This window comes from Dermochelys coriacea, chromosome 2 (genome assembly GCF_009764565.3).
Source record: "Dermochelys coriacea isolate rDerCor1 chromosome 2, rDerCor1.pri.v4, whole genome shotgun sequence".
NCBI lineage: Eukaryota > Metazoa > Chordata > Testudines > Dermochelyidae > Dermochelys > Dermochelys coriacea.
The window spans coordinates 53,853,703-53,868,157 of NC_050069.1; the positions used below are offsets into that span (position 1 = coordinate 53,853,703).

Consider the following 14,455-nt stretch of genomic DNA (forward strand, 5'->3'; position numbering starts at 1 on the left):
GGCAGAGTTCATTGAAGATAATCTGCATAGGTGCAGATCAGGCCCTTATTATTGCTCATCATTCACTGTACTTGACCTACAAAGGAAATGATGGACATAATAGCCCATTGTGTCTTTATTTTGTCCACCAGTTAGGCCTACTTTCTGACGTACCGATTTTGGTTTTCTAATTTCCACATTTTCCTTGTTTACCAAAAATAATCTTAACACAGTCCTTAAATTATATCAGTAGGCATTTTTTGTTTTGACTAATTTAGTTTGTTTTCCTTTGATACCTGGTCCCATTAACATTTGTTGTTCTAAGTTGTGACATCTTATAAACTTACTCATTTTTTATAAAGACAAAGTGGCTGAGGTAATATCTTTTATTGGACCACATTTTATTAACTCACAATTATGGTAAATTTGTAGGCCCAGTTATCAGAACAACCTTCACATATGATTAAGCTCATGTGCATAAGTATTTAGCAGGATTGGGCCGTAAAACAAGGAGAAAGAATTTACTAGCTTTCCCCTCTTTCTCCCAAATCACACTGCCTCTAATTCACATCTGTTGTTTTAAACATGTAGTTCAATAAAAGTAAAATGTATTTATTTAAAAGATGCCTATTGTTCTTTAGCAAAATCTCCTGTATTCATTCCTTATCTGTATCAATGTACTTTAAATAGCATGTGTGTGCATGTAATTATAATGTAATAGGAAAGTTACCACAAATGTAGGTGTATTAGTTTCCATACAAATTCCCTTTAATCATTTTTTGAAATTAGGGACCAAGGTCCTAATTCAAAACCCACTGAAATCATTGAAAGACTTTCCCTTGACTTCACTGGGTTTTGCATCAGGCTCTCAAGTGCCTTGCAAAATTTTAATTTTAAAAATGAATTTGTTTAAGTAGTTTGTTGGAAAGGTTTTTAAAAAATAAAACAAGCAAACTGTTTGTTTTTTCTTGCAATTTATAAAATAAAGTAAACTGTAAACTAATATTGGTGAGTGCAGTGCTGTAATGCTGCTAACCTCATAAAGAAAGAAGTGAATCATTACCTTGAAAAAGCCACGATCAACTCCCTTATCTTTTGCCAAAGAAAATAGTATGTGTTTGGAATTTAAGCTAGTAATATACTACTTTGCACTTCTGTCTTCCATCTAAGGATCTCCAAGTGCTCTTGCAAATATGTAGGTAAATATTATCAATGTCATTTGACAGACAATAGAGTGAAACATGGAAGGTCTGAGTGATTTGTGTGTGAGAGAGAGAGAGAGCTGGGAATGGAGGCTGGGATGTGTTACTGCCAGAGATTCATAGATTCATAGATACTAAGGTCAGAAGGGACCACTCTGATCATCTAGTCCGACCTCCTGCACAGCGCAGGCCACAGAATGTCACCCACCACTCCTATGAAAAACCTCACCCATGTCTGAGCTATTGAAGTCCTCAAATCATGGTTCAAAACTTCAAGGAGCAGAGAAGCCTCCCTCCAGTCAACCATGCCCCATGCTACAGAGGAAGGCAAAAAAACCTCCAGGGCCTCTCCAATCTGCCCTGGAGGAAAACTCCCTCCCGACCCCAAACATGGCAATCAGCCAAACCCTGAGCACATGGGCAAGATTCACCAGCCAGATACCCAGGAAAGAGTTTCCTATAGTAAATCAGATCCCATCCATCTAATATCCCATCTCAGGGGATTTGGCCTATTTACCCTGAATATTTAAAGATCAATTACTTACCAAAATCCCATTATCCCATCATACCATCTCCTCCATAAACTTATCGAGTAGAATCTTAAAACCAGATAGATCTTTTGCCCCCACTGCTTCCCTTGGAAGGCTATTCCAAAACTTCACTCCTCTGATGGTTAAAAACATTCGTCTGATTTCAAGTCTAAACTTCCTGCTGGCCAGTTTATACCCATTTGTTCTTGTGTCCACATTGGTGCTGAGCTGAAATAATTCCTCTCCCTCTCCTGTATTTATCCCTCTGATATATTTATAGAGAGCAATCATATCTCCCCTCAACCTTCTTTTCGTTAGGCTAAACAAGCCAAGCTCCTTAAGTCTCCTTTCATAAGACAAGTTTTCCATTCCTCGGATCATCCTAGTAGCCCTTCTCTGTACCTGCTCCAGTTTGAATTCATCCTTTTTAAACATGGGAGACCAGAACTGCACACAGTATTCTAGGTGAGGTCTCACCAGTGCCTTGTATAACGGTACTAAAACCTCCTTATCCCTACTGGAAATGCCTCTCCTGATGCATCCCAAAACCGCATTAGCTTTTTTCACAGCCATATCACATTGGCAGCTCATAGTCATCCTATGATCAACCAATACTCCAAGGTCCTTCTCCTCTTCCGTTACTTCTAATTGATGCGTCCCCAACTTATAACTAAAATTCTTGTTATTAATCCCTAAATGCATAACCTTATATTTCTCACTATTAAATTTCATCCTATTACTATTACTCCAGTTTACAAGGTCATCCAGATCCTCCTGTATAATATCCCGATCCTTCTCCGAATTGGCAATACCTCCCAGCTTTGTATCATCTGCAAACTTTATTAGCACACTCCCACTTTTTGTGCCAAGGTCAGTAACAAAAAGATTAAATAAGATTGGTCCCAAAAACGATCCCTGAGGAACTCCACTGGTAACCTCCCTCCAACCTGACAGTTCGCCTTTCAGTAGGACCCGTTGCAGTCTCCCCTTTAACCAATTCCTTATCCACCTTCTGATGTTCATATTGATCCCCATCTTCTCCAATTTAACTAATAATTCCCCATGTGGCACGGTATCAAATGCCTTACTGAAATCTAGGTAAATTAGATCCACTCCATTTCCTTTACCTAAAAAATCTGTTACTTTTTCAAAAAAGGAGATTAGATTGGTTTGGCACGATCTACCTTTTGTAAAACCATATTGTATTTTGTCCCATTTACCATTGACTTCAATGTCCTTAACTAATTTCTCCTTCAAAATTTTTTCCAGGACCTTGCATACTACAGATGTCAAACTAACTGGCCTGTAGTTACCCGGATCACTTTTTTTTCCTTTCTTAAAAATAGGAACTATATTAGCAATTCTCCAATCATTCGGTACTATTCCTGAGTTTACAGATTCATTAAAAATTCTTGCTAATGGGCTTGCAATTTCAGGTGCCAATTCCTTTAATATTCTTGGATGAAGATTATCTGGGCCCCCCGATTTAGTCCCATTAAGCTGTTTCAGTTTCGCTTCTACCTCTGATATGGTAATATCTACCTCTATATCCTCCTTCCCATTTGTCATGCTACCATTATCCCCAAGATCCTCTTTAGCCTTATTAAAGACTGAGGCAAAGTAATTGTTCAGATATTGGGCCATGCCTAGATTATCTTTAACCTCCTCAGATTCTAGAATATGTTCCATCCTGGAAGATGTAAGCATGTCTAGTGCTTAACAGAACTTATTTTGTTTGTTTTGTTTTTGCCCCAGAAAATATCAAAAAGGATCCAGAGTGCGTCTGAGACTGGTGGACCTTGAACTCACATCTAGATTCCTGGGAGCAAAAACAGATACAACTTTACTGGAGGCTGACGCAGTGCTGCTAGGGCTCCTGGAAAGCAGAGAAATATGGCAAAAAGAGTAAAGTTATGTAAATAAATCAATCAATAAACTGTAGATGTTTAACATTTAATTTGTACAACTTGTTTGTTCTCAGAAAGAAATGTTAGGATTCTTCCCCCATGGTTGTGTAAATGGTAAGGTAAATTTAAATAAAAGGCACCAATCACAGTATGTCTAGTCCTTAGTTATCTTTTACCTTCTCATCTCCCTGCTTAAAATTGAACATTCTCACTTCATACTAAATTCAGTGGTAAGAAGTTAACTGAGCTGCTTTGAATAATTTGGCGACTTGAACTTATTTGTTGCTTTGATTTGAGCTCTCATCTCAAATACATGTTGGTAATCACTGATTTTTTTTAATGGTGACTAGTCTAAATGCAAAAACCTATTTTAATGTAGCATTATGCCTGTGACTTTATAAACAAACTTAGAAAGGGCATGACAGTGTGTGTTTTAATGGACAGTCTAGAGATTTCACACATTGTGCACATTTTGAGACTCTGCACTACAGTGTTCCAAGTCTCTTTGGCATATTTGAAATTTGAGCACCTTTCTGCTGAGCTCTGGTGCCTCCAGGTTTGAATTATATATACTCAGTGGAGCTCAGAATAGGTTAAATGTGCCATTTTATAGCAATGAGGCCCAGAAGAAAGGCCACCAAATCTGCAGGATTGTTCATAGAAAGAAAAGGAGTACTTGTGGCACCCTAGAGACTAACAAATTTATTTGAGCAAAAGCTTTCGTGAGTTACAGCTCACTTCATCGGAGAGCATCTTTAAAATGTATGAAGTGAGGAAAATTGTTAAAGTGGATAGGACTTGCCAGGCTGCAAGGATAACCCAAGGAATCAAAAGCTGCATGTAGGAATCTAGCACATTACACATTGGCCCAAAAGTATATTGTTCTAGACATCAGCACTTGGTCCAGCAGTTCCACTGTGGTGTAGAACGGGGTATGCAAGTGTTAACTCCTTATGAAAGGCAGTCTCCCACTTCTCTCCTCAAGCAGCCACTCCTTGTAACCTTTTCTCTGAAAGTATGTGCAAGGAAAGGGAGAAGCAAAGATGAAGTTAAGCTCCAGTTCACCAGGGACAGGGTAGTAGTTCCCCAGAACCTTGTCACATAATGGTTCCTAATTCTTTTCCCTCCTGAAGAAAAGATTACATTCCCTTTACTTTCTCCCTTCTCCCCCACCCTTAGCAAAACCAAGGTCTTGGGTATCACACAGGAAATCACACAGCCACTAGTGCCGTTGTCCAAAATTCATCTCAGTGAATGATCTGTCGAGAACAATGCTTTAAAAATCATGTACTTCTCTGCCACAGGATACGAGTAGGAATCTTATGGAAAATGTGCAAGCTTTGTGAGGGGAATGGACCATGTTTTAACAGCTCTGTTTGCAAACCAGTAAAGAGACGTTGTTTCTCAAATGAGAAATGATCCAAGTCAATGAAGGAGGGCAGGCCATGTGAGCTTGCTTGTTGCCTTAGTTTGCTCTTTCATCTCAGTGATCACAATTATGGGAATTTGAACATAAATTTGAACATGGAGATTAGCCTCCAGGTAAAGAATTATACTGGTTATACACCAGTTATATATTATACACCAAGACAGGAAAAAGAATGTTTTTAGAAACCAGAAGGCATCTTGGATACCCCCGAAAAATGACTGATCAAAGTAATCCGTCTATTTTACAGTGTTATATCATTCTTAAAGAAATACAATTTGGGGGCAAAATGCATGATATTAACTATTCCAGGGCATGCAGTTGTGAGATGAATTGCTGTGATATTGAGACTCACTACAGACACTGATTTTATCAAGACTTCTTTGGGGGAACATTATGTTCTCAGAGTAGAAATGGCTTTTTAAAGGCTGCAATGGCTACTAAACAAGGTTCTGATAAAATGGAAAAGCAATTTGTTCTCATCTGTGGAATCTGAGATGTTGCAAAATGTGAGAAGAGTCCGTTTTACCAGAACGAAATGGATTGCTGCAAACTAGTCTGGGCAAAGATTCAGGACTTGTATTGTGAATAGCTTGTTTGTGGGCCTATTCTACTGTACTTGCCACTTTTGTGTGTGTACAGTATACTCCTGTTTATCCAAAATTCTGTTATCTGAACTTCCACAGTATCTGAATCTCATGCTGGGAGACAAGGAAGGGATTCGGATAAGGTGGAGGTTTGGATAATAGAGCAGAGACACACACCCCCATCCCACTCCCCGAGGAGGAGGACAAGCCCCAGCAGTGGGGGAGGCCACATGGCTGCTGATTGGCTCCAACAGCCTCACAGGGAGCCCTCTGCAGCTCCACTGTCACAGCCCCACTTATTCATTCGCATGACAGCAATCTACAGAGGGCTCCCTGCACTACTGCAGGGCAAGTGACACCCAATCCCTGCAGGTGCAAAGTGCAGGAAAGGTTGCAGTCCTGGCAGGACAGAGCAGAATCTTGTGATAAGTCAAGAGTTCTTTGAATAGTGTCCCTATAGGTGTTTCACTCTAGCCCCAGGCATCCTCAATCAGAGATTTTCATTAGCAGCCTCCATTTGACCAGCACATGTAGCGTTGGTATCTACGTGCCCCGCACCAAGGCTGTATCTAGCTGCGCAGGTGAATTGCTTTCCCATTCTTCCCACCTCCAATTCCTTTTCAATAGCCTTGGCCTGAGACAGAGCTAGTATACAGTATACTGCTTCTACAGTGTGTCTGCTGCTTGCCTGTCTCAGTAGTTTTGGAGCTTCTTGTTAGTTAGTTCGTTAGACAGTTAGTTGTAGTTAGTTCTCCCTGTGAGGGGCATGCCTGGTTCACCAGGGTGCAAACATTGCCTTTTGTGTAAAGAGGCCATCCCAGTCAGTGATGGACAACCAAGTGTGTTCGCTGCCTGGGCAAATCGCATGTGCCTTAGAAGTGCAACTTCTGTCTAGTCTTGAAATCTAGGGCTCAGAGGAACCAAGAAGTCAAACTTTGATTCCTTAAGATGGAGCGTCCCCTCTGCCCCACTTCAGAACCAGGTCAGGACCTCCTAGATGTCAGTCTCTGGAAATTTCTAGCACCCCTTCCCTCTCAGTTCAACATTCTCCTAGGAAAGAGAAACTGTCAGAGCCCTCTTAGAAGCCGCTAAGAAGAAGAGATATAGTTCCCCTCCCATGGATTCCCCCTTAAAAGACCTCTGTCTCCAGCCAGATCTACAGCCTCGGAGATATCTTTCTCGAGGCTCATTCCTTCCTATAGTAAAGTCTCCTCTGGTATGGGGGATGTGGGAAAATGCATTGGCTCTAAGACTAAACAGGACTGCAGAAATTGGCTGGGGATGGTACCAAACACAGAGGACTGGTACCATTGACTTGAACTCCACTCTCAGTGCCCTTACCAAGAGTCGCAGTACAGTATAAGCCTTCAACCTCATTGGCACCACCCTTGAAGCGCCTTAAGGCTTTGGTTCCATCAGATAAAGACAAACACTTGATATCACAACCGCACTTGATACCGCAACAGTTATTGGTACCACAACAGTTATCGGTACCACAAGACTTCAGATACCAGAGAGACTTGGCAGTCATTGCCAAACCAGAGTCTCCTTTTTAATAGGCATCAAGAATCTCTTGGTTTCCAGATCCCTTTACATCCCCGGTGCTATTGCCCCCCCTATTCTCTGGGAGCGCCTCCTTTAGAAGAAGAAGAGGATGACAAGGATGATGACCTTCTCTCGGCTTCTTCCATTTTATTGCAGTATTCTTCAATACATCCTTACGCTAACCTCCTCTCCCAAAGGGGCAGGGAAGATGCTTCAGGACCTCATCATTCCTGGTAGGAGCAACTCTGCATGCTGTCTCCTCCCCTGTGTTGGCCTCAACAGCCATATTGGGGTCTCTGGATAGCCTACTGTCAGCAGTTCTCTAAGTCCCTGACCCTGCCCTATACGGACGATAGGGAGACCCAAGCTTCTCCTCTCCAGCAGCATGAGGAAACATTTGATGAGCAGGAGTCCAGTGCAGACATCTCAAACCACCATCTCATTCTCTTCACCAGATGAGGCCCTGATGCCTCCCCATCCATTTATAGCTGATGATTTTTGCCAAGTCCAGAACCTTGTTAAGCAGGTGGCAGACTCTGCAGATACCCCTTGAGGAGGACAGAGAACCCCAGCGGAAGCTGTTGGACATTCCATGCTCTGCAATACCATCTTTAGTTGCCCTCCCAATTAATGAGGCTCCACGGGAACTTGCTAGAACCATCTGGCAAACCTTACCTACAGTGACAACTACTTGTAAGAGGGATGACAAATTTATTTTCTTTCCAAGGACTCTGAATTTCTTTTCTTCCACCCACCTCCCAATTCTTTGGTTGTCAATCCAGTGAATGAGTGAGGCAAACAACACTGTTATAAATCCGAACTATATGACAGAGACCAGAAGTTCCTGGACTTCCTGGGAAGGAAGGCCTACTTATGGGCTATGCCGCAATTCCATATTGCAATTTATCAAGGGTTGGTGGCCAAGTACAGCTTTACCAACTACACAAAATTTGGGTCATTTATTGATCACTTTCCTCCAGCATAAAGAGAACAATTCCAGGCCACTATTGCTGAGGAACAGTTTCTGGCAAGAACATATTTGCAGGCAGCACTCGATGCCACAGACACCACAGTCCATTTTATTTCTAAGGCAGTGGTGATGCGTAGGGCTTCCTGGCTGCAGTTGTCTGGCGTCCTCAACTCTATTTTGAACTTCCCTGTAGATCTCTCATTTGACATATGGAAGCTGTTTGCAGAGAACACTGGCAAGTCAATACATACCTTTAAAGATTTGAGGACCCATTATGCTCGTTAGGCATCTACACTTCTGCAAACAAACATTAAGTTCAGCAGATCACACATGGCTCAGAGATCCCGCCCTATACAATTTTCTGTATTCCACAGGCCTGCAAAACACCCCAGGAAGAGGCACTGGTTCCAGAGAAAGAGACCCTCTAGCCCATCTGATGTGGCCCCACAACAAGCATCATCATCATCAAGCACTAGTTTTGATGGGACAGTCAAGGGTTAGAATTCTCTCCCTCATTAGCCTGCCAGCTTCATCATTTTGCCTACATTCCCCCATTTGGAAGCCAACTATCCCATTTCCAGCATGCATGGGAACATATCATCTCAGACAAGTGGGTACTGGAAGTAATATCAATCTACATGATCTACTTTACCTCCCCACCTTCTCATTCACCTTCCCCATCCCTCTTCCAAGCCCCTGCTAAGGCAGGAAATAAACACTCTTCTTTGCTTAGGAGCAGTAGAACTGGTATCTGCTCAGTATAGGAGAAAGAGGTTCTATTCAAACTGTTTCCTCGTCCCAAAGAAGAATGAGGGTGGAGACCAATTCTAGATGTAAGACGTCTAAACAGATTCATGAGACCTCAGAAGTTCAGGGCGGTGAATGTGGCTGCTATAATTCATTTTCTGGATTCAGGACGCATACTTTCATATAGTGATACACCTATCTCACAAAAGATTCCTCTGATTTGTTGAAGGCCAGGATCATTTCCAGTATCGAGTACTCCCCTTTGGCCTCTCCTCGGCTCCAAGAGTATTCTTGAAGGTTCTGTTGTTATCAGGCTATAGTGGTATTCCCACACCTCAACTATTGGCTACTCAAGGGTTGATCCTACCAAGAGGTGTTGTCCATCACAAGGACTGTGCTTTCTTTGTTTTGCTGAACGTAGAAAAATCCACATTGACACCCATTTAGAACATACAATTCATAGGGGCATGACTGGATTCCTTCATATCCAGGGCATCTCTTCCCATAGACACGCTCCGGATATTATTCATCAGACACAGATCCATCAAAGTCATGATAGACAACGTTGCTTGTATGTTTTATATCAGTCAGAAAGGAAAGGTGAGATCCCCTTCCCTAAGCACCAAAGCAGTCAAGTTGTGTAATTGGTGCATAAAGCATCATATAAGGATCTGCCCAGCATGCAGAATGTCACAGCTAACATGCTCAGCTGGTGCTTCTCCCAACAGTACTAGTGGAGTTGGATTCCCAGGTTCTTCTTGGAAACTTTCAGATTTGGGGGTTTCCAGAAGTAGACCTTTTTGCCACAATCACAAACAAAAAATGCTCAAGGAGAAGTTTGGGCCCCAATTCACTGTAGGGTGCCTTCCTCTTGCCCTGGACAGACAGACTGTTTTATGCCTTCCTTCTGACACCTCTCATCCTCAAGGTGATAAACCAGATCAAGCAGGACAAGGCCAGAGTCATTCTGATAGCCCCGACATGTTCAAGGCAAGCATAGTTCCCTTACCTGTTTCACTTCGCTCTGTATCCTCCGCTAGATCTCCCAGCTGTCCATCAACTCCTCTCTCAGGATGCCCGATGCATCGCAACTTGGGCATTCTTCGCCTCAAGGTGTGGTTCCTAGATGGTTTGTGGGCTAGAGCAGGGTGGGCAAACTTTTTGGCCCGAGGGCCACATCTGGGTATAAAAATTGTATGGTGGGCCATGAATGCTCATGAAACTGGGGGCTAGGGTGCAGGAGGGCTCCGGCTGGGGGTGTGGGCTATGGGGTGGGGCTGGGGATGAGGGGTTGGGACCAAGGGGTTCAGAGGGTGGGAGGTGGATCAGGGCTGGGGCAGGGGGTTGGGACATGGGAAGGAGTTGGGGGGCAGGCTCCAGGCGATGCTTACCTCAAGCAGCTCCCAGAAACAGCGGCATGTTCCCTTTCCAGCTCCTACGCAGAGATGTGGACAGGCGGCTCTGCATGCTGCCCTGTCCGCAGGCGCTGCCCCCGCACTCCCATTGGCTGGGAACCGCAGCCAATGGGAGCTGTGGGGGCGGCGCTAGGGGTGGGGGGAGCCTGCGGAGCCCCCTGGCTACCCCTACATGCCACTGCTTCTGGGAGCCGCATGGAATGAGGCAAGCCCCCGACCCCACTTCCCAGCTGGAGCACCGAAGCAGTGCAAGCCCCAGACCTTGCTCCCTGGCGGGAGCTCGAGGACCATATTAAAACATCTGAAGGGCCGGGTACAGCCCCAAGGCCATAGTTTGCCCATCCCTGCCATGGGGGACCCATCATGACTTATGAGGAGAGGCTGAGGGAGCTGGGATTGTTTAGTCTGCAGAAGAGAAGAATGAGGGGGGATTTGATAGCTGCTTTCAACTACCTGAAAGGGGGTTTCAAAGAGGATGGCTCTAGACTGTTCTCAATGGTAGCAGATGACAGAACGAGGAGTAATGGTCTCAAGTTGCAATGGGGGAGGTTTAGATTGGATATTAGGAAAAACTTTTTCACTAAGAGGGTGGTGAAACACTGGAATGCGTTACCTAGGGAGGTGGTAGAATCTCCTTCCCTAGAGGTTTTTAAGGTCAGGCTTGACAAAGCCCTGGCTAGGATGATTTAACTGGGACTTGGTCCTGCTTTGAGCAGGGGGTTGGACTAGATGACCTTCTGGGGTCCCTTCCAACCCTGATATTCTATGATTCTATGATTCTATGATCTCGAAAAACTGCACAGGGTGAGTAACCTCCTTTTATTGGATAGTGTATTATGAAATGTCTCAATGTTCTGTTCATTGGTATTGTGTGTGTGTGTTTCATGATTGCAATACATGAATATTCTTTATGTATGGAGTACATGAACTTCATTTAAATGCAGTATTTATTAAATGAGTACCAGCAGAATACAAACATATCTGGATACATGTTTCCAGTTGGGCTTGCAGTCTAGGACAGGCAAGACATAAGATCATAGATGCTATTATGAATGGGCAGTGGTCTGGGAATCTAGTGGAGCTGTGTGTTGAAAGGCTTTACAGAAGTAAAAACAATCAGGAATCCTTGTGGCATCTTAGAGACTAACAAATTTATTTGGGCATAAGCTTTTGTGGGCTAAAGCCCACTTCATCAGATGCATGGAGTGAAAAATACAGTAAGCAGGTATAAATATACAGCACATAAAAATATGGGAGTTGCCTTACCAAGTGGGGGTCAGAGCTAACGAGGCCAATTCAGTCAGGGTGGATGTGGCCCATTGCCAACAGTTGACAAGAAGGGGTGAATATTAACAGAGGGAAAATTACTTTTTGTCATGCTACCGGGCCAATTCAATCAGGGTGGATGTGGTGCCACAAGGACGCCTCGTTGGTTTGGCTCATACAGACTAACACGGCTACCACTCTGAAACCTTTACAGAGGTAGTGTGTTTTGAGAGGAGGAGTCTGAAGGAAAATGGGGGGAAATTTGGAGCATGAGAATTGAGAGACTAACATAAATCAGTGTGGAAGAAGGCAGGGAGATGAAAGTAGGGGAAAGATGCAAAAGGATGCCAAGGTAAAAATTATATTAATATATTACCAAAATATTTTTAGTTACTTCCAATTGTTTCTGAAGTAAGAAAGACACTTCGCTATGCCTATTCTGCCCTTATTTACATACATGAATCTCCATTTACTTCATTTACACATGTTAAATCCTGTTGACTTTAAGAGAGGGTAGATTTATCCCATAATGGTATTTCCTGATTAAAGATTAACACTTCAGGCTAATAAACTGAAGGGTGCGACTTATTTTAATATGATGACACCCTATTCTCTAAAATCATGCAGATATAAACATACCTTGGATTTACAGAGGAATCCCGTAGCATAATAAAAGTTAAGTTTTGTATTCTTCTGAGTGCCAAATTCAGGAATTTCCCCATGGGACATTTTGGCAATGACTTGTTTTATTTCGAAGTTTATTATTTATGGCTTCCTCTGGAGCAGCGATCAGGGATAATCTATTAAGATCACTGTTTGGCCGGGTCCTGTAAGTGAAGCAGATCCAGCGCCCCTGTGTCAGAACAGGTGCTCCCAGTTTGGCCAGTTAAGAGAGTGAGGCAACACCTGGATGCTATAAAGGATTAGGGAGACTGGGGAGTGAGGAGAAAGACCCAGTGAGTTGTGGAGACCCTGTGAATCAGGGCAGCCAGTGACAGGTGGTCAGGAAAAGGACAGGTGAGAGCTGCCAGGGAGTCGGAAACTGGAGACGAATTATCAGGAAGTCCATGGGTAGCTAGCCTGTTGAGCTTCCTGAGCCAAAGCCAGTGCTGGGAGGCTGAAAATGGCAGAGGACTAGGAAGCCAGAAGAGGGGCTGGTTTACTGATGACCTTCCTTGAGCCAAAGAGCCATGGCTTCAGGAGGCTGAAAGAGGGCTGACAGCAGAGAGCAGCAGAGGGAAGGGAAATGCCTGCTGGCTGTCTGAGCTGAAGCCAGAAGGCCAGAGCAGGCTGAAGGTGAGGAGTGAGTCATGGTAAAGGGTCACCAGAGCTGTGCTGGAGAGCTGGAGCGAGATGCGGAACACCGGAGCCGTATTGGGGAGCTGGGGTGTGGAGAGAGATGCTGGATCTCTACTTGATTACTGTCTGGATTATAGTTGTTGGACTTGGTTTGGGGGCTTGTTATGGTTTATGTGCACAGAGCTTTCTTTTCTAATAAATTAATTGCACTAGGGCCCTTTGTACTCAAAACAACTATTTGGACTATTTCTGGGGGGAAGGAGGGAAACCGAGGCAGGCGCACTTGTCCTGTTGCAGCCTGCCACAGGAGGATGCTCCAGGCAGGGAGCCCTTTAGGGCGAGCATATGGGGTTTAAACCAATACAGTCAATTTTTTACGGTTTGTCTTCAAGGACAGTGCTACTGCAGTGCAGCTGCACACTGTAGTGCTTTAGTGAAGACACTACTATGGCACCAGGAGACCAGCACCCGTTGGCACAATTAATCCACCTCCCCAAGTGGCAGTAGCTAATTTGACGGGAGAAGCTCTCCCATCGACACAGCGCTGTCTACAGCAGGGGTGTTAGGTCGGTATAACTATGTCACTCAGGGGTGTGGATTTTTCACACCCCTGAGCAATGTAGTTATACCGATATAGGTTTGTAGTGTAGGCCTGGCCTTAGAGTTATAAAATTGAGACCACAGCAGGTTTTAGTGGATCTTATTCCTTCTCCTCTTCTGTTTCTATAGCAATCTTTTCATTCTTTAAGTGTTTATCAGTTCTGACAACACACAAGTTACAATACAATGAGAGCATGGTACTCCCTTCATTAGCTGAACTTCAGTTATCTTGTACTTCCCCTCATCAGATGCAGAGTTCAGGTCCTCAGTATCTATGAATTACATTGACAAGTCCCTCATACATATGCAGCTAATGGTGACAGATGGACTTTAACTATCAAGAATTCATATTTCATATAGTGTAGAATTAATGCTGAGAGTGAAATTCTACCATAGTGCGGGAGTGCCAGTGCAAGCCAGGAGTTGTGCTGAGAGGCTGGTGCACCTCATCTGTGCTGTGAATAGAATCTTCATGGCTACCCTGTGTGATTCAGCCCAGAATTCCACAGTGGGGCAGGCCAGGGAGGGGCCACAAATTCAATTTTATACAGATCCCGTGGTCCTGTATCTCCCTGCAATCTGTGCAGAGAAGCTGGGGCCACTATTCGAGCCCAGCCCATTGCAGAAATGCCCATGAATTTCACCTTCAGAGAGCCCAAATGTTATACCAATAAAATAAAAACCAGCAGGATCTTATTAAAGGGGGAAAAGGCAAAATGCCCATTTATTGTGAACACAGAAAGAATCATAGTAAGCAGTTAGTTATAGCTCTAGCATTCCATTCAATTTCATATTTATTCACACATTCATTCATACACACACACACACACACACACAGGTTCTGCAAGGTTGTTATCATAGCCTTAGAGTTGCTCATGCTAAGCCACTGGCCAGGTGGCCTGGACATGAGGAGGGAGCAGGGCCTTGTCAAATGCTCATCTGATGCTCCTGGAAGTTGGTTTGCAGAATCAGACCCCAAAGT

General features: G+C 43.8%; 1 protein-coding gene across 1 annotated transcript in view; it reads left to right on the forward strand.

Moving 5' to 3' along the window:
* Window positions 1-3,766, forward strand: part of TPD52 (tumor protein D52) — a 203,541-nt gene extending 199,775 nt beyond the window's left edge. The window contains exon 7 of the mRNA XM_038392926.2: window positions 3,467-3,766. Within this exon, the coding sequence (XP_038248854.2) occupies window positions 3,467-3,620 (154 nt within the window). The 3' untranslated portion in view covers window positions 3,621-3,766. The remainder of the gene's footprint in view (window positions 1-3,466) is intronic.
* The last annotated feature ends 10,689 nt before the right edge of the window (window positions 3,767-14,455 follow it).